Source organism: Pollachius pollachius (genome assembly GCF_949987615.1).
Source record: "Pollachius pollachius genome assembly, chromosome: 4".
NCBI lineage: Eukaryota > Metazoa > Chordata > Actinopteri > Gadiformes > Gadidae > Pollachius > Pollachius pollachius.
In genome coordinates, this window is record NC_136937.1 from 33475126 (window position 1) to 33489634 (window position 14509).

Here is a 14509-nt window from a genome sequence, read left to right on the forward strand (position 1 = left end):
CTCTCTCTCTCTCCCCCTCTCTCTCTCTCTCTCTCACATCCTGTTCTGCTATGGAAAATCAGAGCTCACGCTCATCAAATGCTGCATAAGCTCATTTAGAAAATACAACGACATTTGTACGCTGACAGAGTTGTATTCGAACAGAGTTGTGCACTATCAGAGTGCCACCGCCATCGGAGGGCTACCTTTAGCAGAGTGATACCGCTAACAGAGATGAACTCTTATTTTTATTCATGCTAACAGAGTTTTAAAAAGCATACGTAGCATGCACTAACAGAGTTGTTCAGGGTGCTAACAGAGATGTACGCTAACAGAGCTCTACGCTAACAGCGATGTACGCTAACAGAGTTCTAAGCTAACAGAGTTGTACGCTAACAGAGTGGTGCTGCTAACAGCGATGTACGCTAACAGAGTGCTAAGCTAACAGAGTTGTACGCTAACAGAGTGGTGCCGCTAACAGAGTTCTAAGCTAACAGAGTTCTAAGCTAACAGAGTTGTATGCTAACAGAGTGGTGCCGCTAACAGAGATGTACTCTAACAGAGTTCTACGCTAACAGAGTTCTACTCTAGCAGAGTTCTACGCTAGCAGAGTTGTGCACTAACAGTGTTACTACTAACAGGAGGGTACCACTAAAAGGAGGGTACCGCTAACAGGAGGGTACCGCTAACAGGAGGGTACCGCTAACAGGAAGGTACCGCTAACAGGATGGTGGCGCTAACAGAGTTCTGCGCGGAGTGGTAGCGGTTACACCATCGTACCAGGACAGAGTTGTATGCTAGCAGAGTTCCAGAGTCCAGCGCTAACGCGGTCTCAGCATGCTAAACGATTGCGCTGTTCCAACAAACTACAGCTAACATGCTAACAAGGTCGTAGCATTCGGGCTGGCATCAGAGCGTCTGTTTGGTGCTGAGCTGCGTTTCTGTGAGTGTGTGTGTGTGTGTGTGTGTGTGTGTGTGTGTGTGTGTGTGTGCGTGTGTGTGTGTGTGTGTGTGTGTGTGTGTGTGTGTGTACTGGGCAGTGCTCCCGGTTGGCACGGTGCTAGCGGTCGCTCATTAAGTGTTAGCCACTCACATAATCTCTACTGACTGCTATTGAGCGGTGAAACACACACATAAACACACACACACAAACACACACACAAACACACACACACACACACACACACAACATCTCAGACAGGACACTGAGTACAAGGCACCACACAAACACACACACGACGAGACACACACAGAAAGAGAATCACACACAAACACACAAGAGAGAGAGAGACAGAGACAGGCAGACAGACAGACAGACAGACGGACAGACAGACAGACAGACAGAATCCTCAGACTCTATAGAAATGGAACGAGCCAATCAGAGAGCGGCGTCAGAGCCCCCCACCTATCCGTGGACACCGTCCCGCTTCTCGAACCACGTTGCTGTGCTGGCGGACGTTCTCTAAACGCCTTTTAAACGTGCTTCCCTGGCGATGTGTCAGAAGTGTGCCGGCTGTGATTGGCCAGAAGGACGGCTTGCCAGCGGACGGAGCACCGCTACTGGCTGCAGGTTTCATTGCTCTGGACGCGGGCCAATCGGACTCTCGGAGAACACGTCCTACGCCATCATTCACCGACACCCCGACTGACTCCTACAACGCCGTCCTCTCCTGGCCTCACTACGCCTTCCTCCCTCTCTCCTCTCCCCCGTCTTCCTCCTCTCCTCCTCCCCTCCTCCTCTCCTCCCTCCTCACTCCTCCTCCCCTCCTCCCTCCTCCCCTCCTCCCCTCCTCCTCCCCTCCTCCTCTCCTCCCTCCTCACTCCTCCTCCCCTCCTCCCCTCCTCCTCCCCTCCTCCTTATCACTCCACCTTCCTCTCCTCTCCTCCTCCTCCTCTCCTCCTCCTCTCCTCCTCCCCTCCTCCTCCTCCTCACTCCACCTTCCTCCTCCTCTCCTCTCCTCTCCTCCTCACTCCACCTTCCTCCTCCTCTCCTCCTCCTCTCCTCCTCCCCTCCTCCTCCTCCTCCTCACTCCACCTTCCTCTCTGATAGGTGTTCAGCGAGGCCGCTGACCCCAACAAAACTGCGGGCCGGACAAAACGACTTCACCTGAGAACGATGACAGCAGGAAAACGACAGCAGGACCGAGACCTTGTCGTTGAATAGGAATGACTGCTCTTTTTAAGGGAAACCTAAAAATCACACACACACACACACACACACACACACACAGGAACAGAGTTCTGGTCCAAACATCTGGCTCCTGGCAGGGTTCCAGCCAGGTTGGCGATGTGTGTTTAGCCTCACTAATGTTCCTATGTAGGTTAAAGACCCCCCACGGCCCGCAGTACAGCACCCTGCCAGAGGAGGCTTCTCAAGGTGAGCACACACACACACACACACACACACACACACACACACACACACACACACGCACGCACGCACGCACGCACGCACGCACGCACACACACACACACACAGATGCACAGTAAAGAGGCAGTACTGTACACACCGCTGCAGACTCATTCGCTCAAAGACACACACACACACACACACACACACACACACTCACACACACACACACACACACACCCACACACACCCACACAGTGCCTCCAGAGAGCCAGTGAACAGCGCTGCTCCCAGCACCCCGCTGGGCCCAGCGGGTGGTGACGGAGTGCAGCCGGGCCGTCCTGCGACAGAGAGAGACGCAGCCCGGCCTCCCTGGGGCCTCCGTATTAATACCACCGCTCGGGGATTCAGCCCGGCGCGCACTCCAGCCTCACTCCGGAGTTCATCTCGGAGTCGTCATGAGGCAGCGGGGCGGGGGAAAAAAGTGTGTGTGGCGCTGTTGCACATTTGCTGCAGCATGCACGTTTGCATTATAACAAAAACACAACATAAACTTTGACTCCTGAACACCGGGGCGTCGGGGGAAACGACAACCTCTCGGCCGGGCGCGGGACTCCTGAACACCTAGAAGGTTTTAGGCTTGGTTATGGCTCGACCTCGGGGCGGGGGGGTTGACGGACCCCTTACGTCCGTGCGGACCCTCCTTGCGTCCACCGGACCGGGCCGGACGTGCGGCTCCCGAAAGTTGTAACCTTGCGTCGAGGCGAGGCAGCAGCGAGGGGCTGTGATCGGCCCGCTCACTAAAACCCCGACGCAGAACCAAAGCAGGTTCCCGACTGCGCCGAAGCGCCGGCGTGGTCGTTGCGTTGCGTCGGCCTAGAGCCATAACTGAGCCTTTACAATGGAGGCTTTCATCCAAAGCGCCTTGCCCCCACAGTGAGTGGGATTCGAACCCCCAACCCTGCAGTGTTGATTAATGCCTTGCTCTACCCTGAGTGGGACTTGAACCCCCAACCCTTGCCGTGGTAATGCCTTGCTCTACCAGTGGGAATGGAACCCCTAATCCCCCCCCCCTGCCCCGAACACCCATTATTTAATCTCCTGACCTTCAGATGAAGGTATGAAAGCCAATCACTTAGTTGGGGGCCGGTGATCAATAGAGCGCAGATAGGCTCTTCCTGGGTCTGGTAATAGATATCTATCACCAATCAGCTGGGAGGGGGACCCTAAGCAACACCCCCACCCCAGTTGGGAGGGAGGGAGGGAGGGAGGGAGGGAGGGGATGCAATCCCACCATGCCCTTGTTCCCTATTGGTTGGATATTTCTCCATATCGGGCAGTGAGTGGGACGCACCACTTGTGATGTCACAAATGGTGAGCGAGAGAGAGAGAGAGAGAGAGAGAGAGAGAGAGAGAGCGAGAGAGCGAGAGAGAGAGAGAGAGAGAGAGAGAGAGAGAGAGAGGGAGAGAGAAAGAGAGAGACAGTGAGAGAGAGAGAGAAAGAGAGAGAGACATTGAGAGAGAGAGAGAGAGAGAGCTCGTTTCACAATAAAAGTCCTCTGATGCCGCGGGCTGGGACAAACACTCAAGTGCTCAGCACTCACACACCGCTGGGATTTACAATGTCAACTTTAAAAGGCGTAAACCACCACGAAATACAAAACCAGTTCATTAGTCTCTAGGGCCTCTGTTACACCACCAGTTGTGAGTGCAGTCGGCCATTGCAAGCCGTTTGAAAGTCGGCCCCGCCCTCACCTTAGTGACATCACAAAGTGGGCGTGTCCACCTGGACGAATGCTGGAGAGATTAGAGCTCACCCAATGGCCCGCAGCCACCCAATAGTATCCGTCTGCGTCCTGCAAGACGGAGCCGTGACTTGTAGGAGGCGTGTCTTGTACTTTTCTAAATCGCGGAAGTGATCTGTATGTAGGAGGTGCGCGGGTACATAAAGGACCGCAACTCGGACCTCAAATATTAGGACTTGTATAAAAATAATCTTAACATGATCTTAACTTCAGACTTCGACTTCAAGGAAGAGCTCGCATAATATGTGAACGGTGAATTACAACGCTTAAATTACCATGAAAAGAGGAAGATCTCGCGTGGGCCGCAATTTAGAAAAGTACAAGATGCGCCTCCTCCCACTACAAGTTACGCCTACTACAAGTTACGCCTCCGTCTTGCAGGACGTAGACAGACCCTACTCCAGCCACCGGTAGGCTGATCTAGCTACCGCATATCCGGCTGGACACGCCGCCTTTGTGACGTCACAAATGGAGAGTGAATGTGGGGCAGTATTGTAAAGAGCCTTGGGTAAAAGCGCTGCATCAAGGCAGTCCATTTACCATTTAGTCTACCCTCTCCAAGTGTTCTTCTTTGCAATATCTATCCCCATTCATCTTTCATATGTTTACGCATCGGTCTTACTTACAGACTGCCGGCCGTGAACTCCCCTGCTCCTCTCCTGAACCCGGGCTGATCGCGTCGTCACCTTACATTCACGCTGCATCCGTCCGTCGACGGGTCTCATTGACTTGGCCTGGGGCGCTCTCGAAATGCACTGTGGGTCCGTCCGTTCTGTCGGCTCTGTGGCCTGCGACAAAAAGTTGAGAAATGTGCAGCTTTTCAGGCAGCGACGGATCCGTCGTGCAATCAGATCGCGCGCATGCAAATTCACTCCTTGCGACTACTGGATCTTGATATTTTATTTTGCAACAACAAGCAGGAAGAAGCAGGAAAGATCCGACCTTGTTATATGTTTTTGGGAGAAAGAAATGTGGAATTGATAAGATTGTTGTTAGTCACCTGATCTTTTATATTTACATCCACACATCGGCTTTGTAGGCGGGAAGCAATTTGATTGGCTGCAGGATGCGTCTACAACTACTCACACTGCTAGTCCCCTATACGTCAGACACGCCCTCCGCTGACGGACGCATGTAGTGTGAACGTAAGGTTAGCCTGACGTACTACACCTGGGCTCCCCTACTGGGCGGGCCGTCTCGGTGAGACACAGACAGCACACTAGAACACTGGATGGGTGCTCTGAGTTCAGCGCTAGTGGCTGCGTTCCCTGGCCTGAACGTTATCCTGCTAATTGTACAGGGTTTAATTCTAGGTCATTATCAGTTTCACGGCGCGGATCTGAATTAACCAAGGAGGGAGAGCTCTGTATCGTCTGTGCTTTGGAAGCAGGCTAACATGTCATGTAGCATAGCATGCTAGGGACACACTCATGCTAAGTCGCCTAGCATGCTACGGCACGTTAGGTACCCTTGCATTCAAAGTGCCATGCAAAGCACCATAATATGCAACGATCTGTCCTATGCTAAGTAGCATGCTAACTGTGTTAGCATTGTAAGAAAACCTAGCATACTAATGACCAAGCAGGCGATGCAAGTAGCCTATCATTCTCGCTACGCCAATGCTCTCCCACACCGCAATTAGCTTAGCCGTTGGTAGTACTGAAGCATGCAAAGTACCCTAACATGCTAATAGTCCATCATTCAAAGCACCTTAAGATACAATGATCGGTAGCATACTAAATAAGCTGACATGCTAAACCGACTAGCATGCTGCGTACCTAGCATGCATCTTTATGGACTCGTCCTATGGCAACAGGAGTGGTGCGATCCGCCGGCCAATCAGGGAACAGGACGGGTTCCACGGAGACGGGGTGGGCGTGTCCTTAGTCCAAGAGAACCTTGGGTCGTCCAAAAGCAGGATCAGAGCAGGGGGCCGTGACGATGAGACGCTCGAGGCAGGGTTGTCGGGGGGGATGGTGATGCCAGCGTGCGGGTCGTCGAATAAGGACCCCCATGGCACCGCTCGCCATGACGACACAGCCCACCTTCTACAGTGGGGGGCTCAGGTCTTTTGCCCTCCCGCTGTCGTGCATGCCACCAACCCCCCCCCCCCAACATCTGGTCCAAACCATCGTCTCTGACCCCCAACATCTGAACCAGACCATCGTCTCTGACCCCCAGCATCTGGGCCCCAACATCTGGACCAGACCATCGTCTCTGACCCCCAACATCTGGACCAGACCATCGTCTCTAACCCCCAACATCTGGACCAGACCATCGTCTCTAACCCCCAACATCTGGGCCCCCACATCGTATCTGACCCCTAACATCTGGACCCCCACATCGTTTCTGACCCCCAACATCTGGGCCCCACCATCTGGACCAGACCATCGTCTCTGACCCCCAACATCTGGACCAAACCATCGTCTCTGACCCCCAACATCTGGACCAGACCATCGTCTCTGACCCCCAACATCTGGACCAGACCATCGTCTCTGACCCCCAACATCTGGACCAGACCATCGTCTCTGACCCCCTGCATCTGGACCAGACCATCGTCTCTGACCCCCAACATCTGGACCAAACCATCGTCTCTGACCCCCAACATCTGGACCAGACCATCGTCTCTGACCCCCAACATCTGGACCAGACCATCGTCTCTGACCCCCAGCATCTGGACCAGACCATCGTCTCTGACCCCCAACATCTGGACCAAACCATCGTCTCTGACCCCCAACATCTGGACCAGACCATCGTCTCTGACCCCCAACATCTGGGCCAAACCATTGTCAGTTTTGCCCCCCCAGGGGGTCCAGACCCACCGGTGGAGACTACAGCCACTGAGTCTCTCATCGCTAGGGCTGCTGACCTTGGCGACCTGGCTCTGGGCCAACAGGACCACCTGACCCCCATGCCTGGCCTCTGAGTGGATCGTTTCACTCCTCACCTCTCCGCTGGGGCAGTGTGTTGGGACGTCCTGCTCCTACACCGGGGGTCTTCCCTCTCGACCTCGACCGCTCAACGCCTTCTACCGCTCCCTCTCTCTCTCTCTAACTCTCTCTCTCTCTACCTCTCTCCTCTCTCTCTCTCTACCTCTCTCCTCTCTCTCTGTCTCTCTCTCTCTCTCTCTACCTCTCTCTCCTCTCCTCTCGATCTCTCTCTCCACTCTCTCTCTGTATGTCTCTCTCTCTCTACCTCTCTCCTATCTCTCTCTCTCTCTACCTCTCTCCTCTCTCCCTCTCTCCACTCTCTCTCTCTCTCTCTACCTATCTTCTCTCTCTCTCTCCTCTCTCTGCATCTCTCTGTCCCCATATCTTCTCTCTCTCGCTCTTTCTCTCTACCTCTCTCTCCCCTCCCTCTCTACTTCTCCCTTTCTCTCTCCTCTCTCTCTCCTTCTCTCTCTATCTCTCTCTCTATCTCCTTCTCTCTCTCTCCCTCCCTCCCTCTCTCTCTCTCTTCTCCCTCTCTGCTTCTCCCTTTCTCTCTCCTCTCTCTCTCTCCCTCTCTCTCTCTCTCTCTCTCTCTCTCTCTCCCTCTCTCCCTCTCTCTCTCTCTCTCTCTCTCTCCCACACACACACACACTTATCTTATTAACACTATAGCATTACTTGAGTAGGTAAAACCTCATTAATAATAGCTCCGGCCCTGCTCTCTATGACTATCACATACCGATGGTGTTAATTATGATTCATATAGCAGCTTATCGTTCTGGGCAGCGCCAGGCAAAAGGGAACTTGGGGCACAGGCCTCTGCTGCTGGGAATCAAACCTGCGCCTTTGTTTCCCCATCTCCTTGCTATTGATCTCTCAACACTCTGAACTAAAGCAAATGCCATTTTTCTAAATATGTATCGTAATGATTATCATTCTTATTATTATGATCAATGATAATAATGAGATATTGTAAAGAATATTAATATTAACTGCGCAGCTTATCACGTGGTTCTATAGGAGCCAGCCGCTGAAAGATGCGTGTGGATCGTAATCTGCTCGCTGCTGGGTGATATAATACAGCAAACGGAGAGAAACCGCAGTGGCTCCGGCGGCTCTGCGGATCCCACCGTACCGCCACCCCCCTCCGGAACTGCCCTGGTTAGTGCGGGCGAGCGACGCACCATGACCGGGGGACTCGCTGCCGCATTAACCGCTCCAGTGATCTCCCTCTCCTGCGGTGGCGCAGGCTTTCCAACGCGGTGACAGCGACACCAAGCGGCCGCGCCTGGTACAGCCGTGTGAAAACCGCAGGCTCTTACTGGTGGTGGTGTCGCAGCAGGGAAAACGATGGATGGACGCGTAGGGATAAACAAACACGGCGACTCATTGGAGTTTCGTCCCATTAACGTCTGAGGAGACGGATCAACGGCCACCTGCAGGATGTGGGATATAATAACGTTAAGTAGTGTGAGTGTAAGCCTAATGCGATGCCTGCGTTATGCCGGTTGGACGGTTGATGATGAAGACCCAGACCTACAGATACATACAGGCCTGGGTCTGGCGGCTGTTCAGGACACAAGAAGCCGGGGGGGGGGGGGGGGGGGGAGACACGCGATGATCTCCGTTTTCCCGCATCGTCGCTGCCGCGGTCTGAGTTCTACAGCCGGATCGTGTAGTGCGCCATCCCGCCGGCAGGGGGAGTCGGTATCACATGGGGATGTATTGGAATGGGATCCTGACCCCATTGCACTTACCTAAGCATTAAAAAAGCTTTATTGGCAGGAGAAACATAGATTTACGTTGTCAAAGCGGGTGAACAATAAAGAAGTCCAAACATAAAATGTTAAATACAATATATATATATATATATATATACATATTAGATATAACAATATTCATTACAATATATATAAAAATAAAATATGGGAAAATATAAAAAACGGATCAATTAAAGATATACTCTAAATACACAGAATTTAAATATGGAGGCATCCAATAACAACTTGTTGAAAACATGTGTGGCCAGGTGTGTCAATCTTTCTCCATACCTCCAAACACGACTTTTCCAGGACAAAATGGATATGCACTGATGAGCACATGATGATGATATTCTAACCTATCTTTTCAAAATGAAACTCAAATAAGCCAAGGGGATTTGATTGAAACATGATGATGTGTCTTATCTCTGCTTTGAGGAGTTTAAAGGTTGAGTGATTCTGTGCAAAACATTTCCTTCTTTTCCACGAAGGGAGGGGAGAGAATCGGACGTGTGTGTGTGTGTGTGTGTGTGCGCGCGCGTGAGTGTGTTTGCGTGTGACCCCCCCATGCTTGACTCTCGGGGACAAAGCGGGCAGTTAGTTGTCGTTTACATGCTAATTCCACATGTAGCCTCTGCAGCTACACACGCTACAGCTGGAGGAGAGATTAGTGTGTGTGTGTGTGTGTGTGTGTGTGTGTGTGTGTGTGTGTGTGCGTGTGTGTGTGTGTGTGTGTGTGTGTGTGTGTGTGTGTGTGTGTGTGTGTGTGTGTGTGCGCGCGTGTGTGTGTGTGTGTGTAGGGGGAGGGGACGTCCTCATCAGGACTCATTAGCACAGCTTGGCCACCACAACGCCCTAACCGTGTGAGTGTGTGTGTGTGTGTGTGTGTGTGTGTGTGTGTGTGTGTGTGTGTGTGTGTGTGTGTGTGTGTGTGTGTGAGAGAGAGAGAGTGGGGGGAGGTCTAAAGTTGAGTTTAAAGAGTTTAAAAGAGTTTAATAGAGTTTAGTATAGCTAAATATAGTTCAAGTTGAGTTTCATATAGTCAAATATAATTAAAGTACAGTTAAATAAAGTTCAACAGTAAAAGGAGAGTTAAATAAAGTTTAATATAGTTAAATATAATTAAAGTAGAGTTAAATAAACTTCAATAGTAAAAGGAGAGTTAAATAAAGTTAAATATAGTTAAATATAATTAAAGTAGAGTTAAATTAACTTCAATAGTAAAAGGAGAGTTAAATAAAGTTAAATATAGTTAAATATAATTAAAGTAGAGTTAAATAAAGTTCAATAGTAAAAGGAGAGTTACTATTTGCATTGATGAACACTATTTGCATTGATGAACACATTAAAATATAATTAAAGTAGAGTTAAATATAGTTTAGTATAGCTAAATAGAGTTAGAGTAGAGTTACATATAGCAAAATTGAGTTACAACAGAATAGGAGTGACAGCGTTAGCAGAGATGAATAATTAAACAGAGTGAAGTTAACCGAGAGACAATATTAGTTGAAGTAGAGCTTAATAGTTAGACAGAGTCAAAGTAGGGACAATGGTAGTTAAAATACAGCTGAATAGTTAGCCAGAGTTAAAGTAGGGACAATGGTAGTTAAAGTAGAGTTAGACAGAGTTAAAGTAGTGACAATGTTAGTTAAAGTAGAGTTAGACAGATTAAAGTAGTGACAATGTTAGTTAAAGTAGAGATGAGTGGACAGAGTTAAAGTAGAGTTAAAGAAGAGTAAGTCTTTTAGTGGGAACCTGTTGCCGTGGTGACCTCATGCCAACGCTCCGTCTCTCCTCATTACCACGGCAACCTGACGACACAGGAATTTGTAAAATGTCAAATTAGTATGAGGAGACTCTGTGTGTCTGTCTGTATGTCTCTCTGTCAGTCTTTCTTTGCCTGTCTGTCTGTCTCACTCACTGTCGGTCTCACCCTCTGTCTCACTCTCTGTCTATCTCTTTCTCTCACTCTGTCTGTCTGTCTGTTTGTCTCCCCCTCTGTCTGTCCCACACTGTGTCTGTCTGTCTGTCTCACTCACTGTCGGTCTCACCCTCTGTCTCTCTGTCTGTCTCACTCTCTGGCTATCTCTTTCTCTCACTCTCAGTCTGTCTGTCTGTCTGTCTGTTTATCTCCCCCTCTGTCTGTCTGTCTCACTCTCTGTCTATCTCTTTCTCTCACTCTCAGTCTGTCTGTCTGTCTGTCTGTCTGTCTGTTTATCTCCCCCTCTGTCTGTCTGTCTGTCTGTCTGTCTGTCTGTCTGTCTGTCTGTCTGTACCACACTGTGTCTGTCTGTGTGTCTCACTCTATGTCCGTCTGTCTGTCATGATAAGGGAAACACTTGTATTGCCTTGAAAGTTGTGCAAACACACAATTACCAAAGCCAACAAATAAGCTGTGTGCCCACACGCACACACACACACACACACGCACACACACGCACACACACACACACACACACACACACGAGAGCTTGCACTGTGTGTCCCGTGTGTGTGTGTTTTGTGTAAACAGCGCCGTGTCCTCCTGCGTGCCTCAGCGTGCGCGCCGGGACGGCCGTTGCTTGCCCCCCCCGCCCCCGGACCCCACGCTGTCGGCGCCAATTAGCGCGCGGGACAAAAGCGGCCAATCAGACAACAGTGGCCGACCCGCGAGGCCTTTGTGATTCTCCAGCCGCCCAGGGATCATTGGGGCGCTAACGACCAGAGACGCCAAACAAAGAGCCATTCATAGGGGGGTCAGGACAGGCGGGGGGGGGGGGGGGGGGGGGGGGGGCATGAAGCGTCTGTTATCTTCGTTTTTACAGCGTGGGACCCTCTCTGTCGCCCTGGACCCTTACTTTACCGCTAAGAGCCTCCTGAGATTGAACTCCGTTCCGTTGCAGCGGGCTGGCGGAGACCGGAGAACGGAGACGGCGCGAGAGGCGACATTGAGGGGAAAGGGAGGCACGTGGCGCGGTTCTCCAGGCTTTTTCTGACCCTTGCGCTCGGTGGTCCCGAACCCGCAGCACGAGTGTCGCTGCGTCTTACGGACCCCCCCCCCCCACGGTGTGTCGTGCTGTGACGCACGCGAAGTAGGACAGGGGGGAGGAGGAGGAGGGGGGAGGGTACATATGATGGCCTCGGTGCGTCTCCTAGACGATCGATGATGCTGACCTCCCGGGTCAGGAGCGGAACGGCCCTCGGCTCCTATTGGACCGTTCGGCGTGGGGTGGGCGTGGTCGCGGCCGGAGCCCGCCGGGAGGGTCTGAGGCGCCCGCGGTGACGGACAGTCGGACTCAGGGCACGGGGCGGGGGCACACGCGGAGAGCTGGCGCGCTGTGGGTCGGTGAGTGATTAAACCGGTTCTATTTAGTCGATTTGCCGTCGTTCGGTGTGTCTTTGGGAGGGCGAAGAGGAGATGACCTGCTGGGACGCCTGATGCGGCCTGGAGGCGCCGAGCGGGCGGGATCCGGGAACACCGGACCCCGGCTCTAACTTCCCTAAGCGCGGGACTCCCACCTCGAACGGCGTCCAGCACGCGCCACAACACTGTGCGTGACTTTGGGATCCCCGTAGCCCTCGCCTCCGTGTAAAGCTCCCTCGCGGGGTTCATCTCCGTGTCGCACTGAGGCGAGGGACCGGACCAGCCACCCCTCGGGCTCAGCAGAGCTCGTGATGGCACCCGTCCACGTCTCCGTCGCCGATGCGCGCGCAAAGCCGGCGTCGCCGCGCACGCCGTCGCCGCTTCTGCTGCCGCTTCTGCTGCTGCACCTGCCGCGGCTCGCGACGGCCGCCGCCTTCAAGGAGATGACGTGCGAGCCCATCACGGTGCCCATGTGCCGCGACGTGGGCTACAACCTGACGCACATGCCCAACCAGTTCCACCACTACAGCCAGGAGGAGGTGGGGCTGGAGGTGCACCAGTTCTGGCCACTGGTGCGGATCCGCTGCTCGCCGGACCTGCTCTTCTTCCTGTGCAGCGTCTACACGCCCATCTGCATGCCCGACTACGGCCGCCCGCTGCCGCCCTGCCGCGCGGTGTGCGAGCGGGCCAAGCGCGGCTGCTCGCCGCTCATGCGGCAGTACGGCTTCCAGTGGCCGCCGCGCATGAGCTGCGAGCGGCTGCCGCGCCAGGGGGACCCGCTGCAGCTCTGCATGGACCGCAACGCCAGCGACGAGCGGCCCGCCGCCAGCGCCCCGCCCCCGTCCAAACCCCTCCCCCCCGTCCTCCTCCTCCCCGCCGCCGCGCCGCCGCGCCGCCGCCCGGCCCCCGGGGGCTGCGACCCCGAGTGCCCCGCCCCCTGCGTGCGGCCGCACCTCACGGCCAATCAGCGGGCCTTCACACGGCTGTGGCTGGGGCTGTGGGCGGGGCTGTGCTTCCTGTCCACGGCGGGCACGCTGGCCACCTTCCTGATGGACCGCGCCCGCTTCACCTACCCCGAGCTGCCCGTCGTCTACCTGGCCGCCTGCTCGCTGGGCGTGGCCGCCGGCTACCTGCTCCGCCTGGCCGCCGGCCACCACGCCGTGGCGTGCGTGGCGGCCGGCGGCGGAGGGGCGGGGCCGGCGCTGGCACGGGGCGGGGCCGCCGCCGGCTCGCCGCTGTGCATGCTGGTCTTCCTGCTGCTGTACTTCTTCGGCATGGCGGGCGCCGTGTGGTGGCTGCTGCTGTCCCTCACCTGGTACCTGGCGGCCGGCCTCAAGTGGAGCAGCGAGGCCATCGCCGGCCACGCCCACTACTACCACCTGGCCGCCTGGCTGCTGCCCGGCGGGCAGACGGTGGCCGTGCTGGCCCTGGGCGCCATGGACGGGGACGCCGCCGTGGGCGTGTGCTACGTGGGCGGGCGGGGCCCGGCGGGGCCCCGGGGCCTGGTGCTGGCGCCGCTGCTCCTCTACCTGCTGGCCGGCTCCGGCTTCCTGTTGGCCGGCTTCGTCTCGCTGTTCCGCATCCGCCGCGTGATCCGCGGGGGCGGGGCGGGGCCGGGCGCCGTCCTGAAGAGCCGCAAGCTGGAGCAGCTGATGGTGCGCCTGGGGTTGTTCACCGTGCTGTACATGGTCCCCGCCGTCGCCGTGGTGACCTGCCTGGCGTACGAGCAGCACCTGCGGCGGGAGGCGTGCGCCTCCTGCCCCGCCCCCCACCGCCGCCAGAGGGGCGGGGCCGGGGCGGCGGCGGGCGCGGAGGCGTGGCCCGAGCACGCCGTGCTGATGCTGAGGCACTTCATGACACTGGGGGGAGGGGTGACCTCGGGGGTGTGGGTGTGGTCGGGGAAGACGCTGGGCGCGTGGAGCGGCTTCCTGTCGCGGCGCTGCTGCCCGCCGGGGGCGGGGCCGGGGGCGGGGCCGGGGGCGGGGCCGCGGCCGTCCGAGGGCTCCACCTGCAGCGAGGCGAGCTCCGCCCTCACGCACCGCACCGCCATCACGCCGTCCACGCTGCACGCGAAGTCCTCGGCCCCGCCCTCGCTGTGAGCGGGACCCACCCACACCCCGGGGCACACACCTGTACACACACACCTGTAGACACACACACCTGTAGACACACACACCTGTACACACACACCCGTACACACACACCTGTAGACACACACACCTGTACACACACACCCGTACACACACACCTGTAGACACACACACCTGTAGACACACACACCTGTACACACACACCCGTACACACACACCTGTAGACACACACACCTGTACACACACACCCGT

At 55.0% G+C, this 14509-nt stretch overlaps 2 protein-coding genes across 9 annotated transcripts in view; both read left to right on the forward strand.

The window, feature by feature from the left end:
- Nucleotides 1-14509, forward strand: part of LOC307074323 (protein NLRC3-like) — a 270634-nt gene that overhangs the window by 138809 nt on the left and 117316 nt on the right. The window lies entirely within an intron of this gene.
- Nucleotides 12479-14266, forward strand: LOC307075090 (frizzled-5-like; the record flags this gene model as incomplete). Its single annotated transcript, XM_079735595.1, has 1 exon — nucleotides 12479-14266. The coding sequence occupies one exon, from the start codon at nucleotides 12479-12481 to the stop codon at nucleotides 14264-14266; it is 1788 nt and encodes a 595-aa protein (XP_079591721.1).